Source organism: Colletotrichum phormii (assembly GCF_030913505.1).
Source record: "Colletotrichum phormii strain CBS 102054 chromosome Unknown BDP81scaffold_7, whole genome shotgun sequence".
Lineage (NCBI taxonomy): Eukaryota > Fungi > Ascomycota > Sordariomycetes > Glomerellales > Glomerellaceae > Colletotrichum > Colletotrichum phormii.
Genome location: NW_026851449.1, coordinates 200,107 through 203,518, shown reverse-complemented (window position 1 = coordinate 203,518; position 3,412 = coordinate 200,107). Strand labels below are relative to the sequence as shown.

Below are 3,412 nucleotides of genomic sequence, written 5' to 3'. Positions count from 1 at the left end.
ACTCGAACATGCGCCTCCGGCTATCATAACTCCAATCTGGGGTTGCGGAGGTTCGACAGGGCTCCAGCCTCCCGAGTCCCGCGGTTAACCAAGGATTCTCACCCGAACCTCAATTCAAGTGGAACTAGAAAGTGGGAATTGGGGGAAGAGGAGATGACGGGGCGAAAAGACCCATCTGTTAGTCTATCCGTAGCCAAATCCTTGCTTCGAGACAACCGTCCGGTTTTCGTGCTCGGTCACAGTCCGAATCCAAGACGCGGGGCGGTGTGGAGGGCGTGGAGGGCCGAGCGAAGGCCGACTCCGGAATCTTCCCCCAGGTATCCGTATTTTAGTCAAGGAAAAGTGCGGGATCTGGAAAACGCGGGGATTGACCGGGTGAGGAGTGGGAATTGCTGGGAATCGCGAGATTGTTTCTCAATCTCTCGGAAGTAAAATGTGGTCGGAGTTAATGCTGACACGAAAGAAGTTGGCCATACGATACTTGGCAGAGTTGAACTTTTCTCTTCTCCACCTTAATTCCTTGCTCCTAGGTTTTCTTCCTTCGGTAGGTTGGGGAATTACTCCAATTCTGGCCCCCTTTGCAATTTGATTCTCGCGGCGTGCCCCATGGCTGGAATGCTCAACTTCTTAGAGCGGATTTCGATTTAGACACTAGGATGGATTCACGATAGTGGATAGGACAATTGTGTGTTCAATGGTGATTTGGCTTGATTCGCTTCTTGCGTTTCAATTCATTATGGCATTTATCCATTCTATCGACATAACTTAGAGTCTTGCCACATCCCGTGATTTACACGAGCCTCGAAAGGAGTGGCAAGGTGGAGATTTTAATGTACAATTCGCTCCTTTGGGTATCAAACCGCATGGTTTCAACTTCACATAATAACTCGTAGCGCTTAAACAAGGTATCTGAAACCCTTGCCCAACTTGTGCGAAACCGCAGTCTCCTCCGTGTTGGCGGCATTGGCAGTGTCAGCCGTCTCGCTCTGCTCGAGCTCCTTGTTCAGCCTGTCAAGAATGACCTTGAAGATGTAGCAACCGACGATGGTAATACCGAACATGGCAGTAACGATGCCGTAGCTCTGGCGGAAACCGTTCTCCTTGAGGTTCCAGACGTACGATCCGGCGACGTTGCCGAGCTGGGAGAAGGCGTTGATCATGGCGATGGCGACGGCACGCTTGGCGGGGGGACGCGGGAACGAGGAGGAGATCCAGGAGTAGAAGACGATGAAGCCGGCGTACGAGCTGGCCTGGAGGAAGAGTGCGACGTAGCGGGCGGCAACATTGAGAGTCGACATGGAGATGACGAAACCGACCAGGCCGACGCAGATGGGGCCGACGATGTGCCAGAAACGCTCTTGGGTGCGATCGGCGTGCCAGGCGTTGATGAGGGAGATGATGCAGGAGAAGGCCCAGGGAGGAGAGCTCATGAGCAGGGTGGGGACGTAGCCGAAGCCCAGAGTCTGGGTGAGGGTAGGGAAGAAGGCGTTGAAGGAGAGACCGACGACGTAGGCGGTGAAGGTCAGCATCATGACGTAGATCTTGACGTCCTTGACAGCCATGATAAGACCGTCGAGAGGGCCCATGTCATCCGAGTCAGCGTCAGCCTCACCGACATCCTCAGTCATGCGCAGCTGGGCGACGTAGAGCTCCTCCTCGGTGAAGCCACGGGAGTTGGTAGGCAAGTCGGGAAGGATGAAGGCGGCGGAGATCGCGACACCCATAGTGACGGCACCCTCGATCCAGAAGAGCCAGCGCCAGGCAGCGTGGCCGAGAACGCCCTGCATGTTGGAAAGAACACCGGCGCCGATGAGGGCGGAGAAGGCGTTGGAGATGAGGTTACCGCAGAAGAGGATGGCGTTGCGGGTGGTGAGCTCGCGGCGGGTGTACCACTTTGACAGGATCATGAGGGCACCGGGCAGGAAAGCGGCCTCGATGAAGCCCAGGCAGAAACGGGTGGCGACCATGCCTCCGAAGTTCGTGGTGACGCCGGAGAGGGTCGAGATCATGCCCCAGATCAACATGGCGGCGGCGATGTACCAGGACGGGCGGGAGATCTTGTTGATGACCATGTTGGAGGGAATCTGCATGAGAATGTAGCCGACGTACAGAATACTCAGGCAGGTGGCGTATTCGTTGTTGTCCAGCTGCAGGTCATCTTGCAGACCGCGGAGACGGGCAGCGGCGATGTTGTTTCTGTCGAGGTAGTCTGGGGGATTGCTATGTTAGCTTGTGACCAAGTGAGATGAGATCCCAGTGAGTGAAACATACTCATGATGTAGATGAGCACGAACAGAGAGCATCGCATGTCAAGCTTGCGCTTCATGCTCTTCTCAACTGCTGCACGACGCTCAGGGCTCATAACCCGAGGCGCGTTGGGGTCGGTGTAGTTGTTCTCGACATTATCGACGTCGGCGCCCTTGAAGTCGGCGCCTTGGGTGATCTTGTCGTTCTGTGCCGAGTCCATCTTTGCGACTGTCCTGTCGGATCACTACACAACTGAGGAGCGGTGGTGAGGAGGGAGACCGAGAGGGAGGGATGGGAGACGGAAGAAGGAATCAGGAGGTCGTCTGGATTGAACTCGAGATTAACTCGGGGAGGAGAACGATGGGAAAGCATTTGGTTATAAAGCGGTGGCAGGCTTCGGGCAAGTCCCGATCGTCGCGGGGAAACACTTAACCACCGCCCCTCAACAACATTTTAATGTGGGGTGAAACCTGCTTCACCCATCACATTAAGAGTATACGCGCGTGAGAGGTGAGAATTTTGGAAAATGGGCCGGAATCTGATACGAGTCCCCAGTCCCCAATTCGGTTGCAGTCCAGAATCTCGGCCCAGAATCGCGGCATGCGGCTGCTTGAACGCGAAAGCTGTTGCATTGGACATGGAGCTTCTTCGGCCGCACCAGAATGACGTGGGAAGGATAAGCCCATCCATGGGGAAGTTCAGGTTGGGGTTGACGGGGGGCGCGAGTGACTTGGACTCTTGGAGTGGTTGAGATTGACAACTCGAGAACCTCGAAAAGAGAGAGAAAGCGCGCGCGATACACGGAGCTCGTTCTCGCCTCCGTCCGCGGGGAACGTCACCTTGCATCCCGGGGGGGACGAACCCGTCGAACCAGCTTCCAATTGCCCCGTTGCCCCCAAAGTTCCGGGATTTGACGGTCAGCTGGAGTTCTTGAGGGCCCCAAAGTGGAATCTTTGAGATAATAGCGCTCCCCCAACTTTTTCTTGCCCATACTCCAGTCTCCAGCTTTCACCCCGAGGGGATCCCACAGTTTCTGCTCTTGGCTCTTGGCTTTGATTGAGAGTGGGAGAGGAACCAAAGTCGCGCGACTTTGGGGGTAAAATGTCTTTGATTCAAGGTAGGACCGAGGTTTCCACCGGATGGTCCCGCTAGCTGGCCGCCAATT

The 3,412-nt window shown here is 55.4% G+C and overlaps 1 protein-coding gene across 1 annotated transcript; it reads right to left on the bottom strand.

Moving 5' to 3' along the window:
* Positions 1-696: 696 nt before the first annotated feature.
* On the bottom strand, positions 697-2,934 carry BDP81DRAFT_345748 (major facilitator superfamily transporter). Its single transcript, XM_060586101.1, has 2 exons — positions 2,272-2,934; positions 697-2,209 (listed from the first exon to the last, which is right to left on the bottom strand). Exons 1-2 carry the CDS (start codon positions 2,465-2,467, stop codon positions 897-899), a joined length of 1,509 nt encoding a protein of 502 aa, XP_060446663.1. The 5' UTR covers positions 2,468-2,934; the 3' UTR covers positions 697-896.
* Positions 2,935-3,412: the final 478 nt, after the last annotated feature.

Excerpts from the sequence above, each read along its gene's own strand:
- BDP81DRAFT_345748 (XM_060586101.1), bottom strand. The coding sequence starts at position 2,467 with ATGGACTCGGCACAGAACGACAAGATCACCCAAGGCGCCGACTTCAAG. Across the intron at positions 2,210-2,271 it reads CGTGCTCATCTACATCATGA|ACTACCTCGACAGAAACAAC; the intron begins GTATGTTTCACT and ends GCAATCCCCCAG.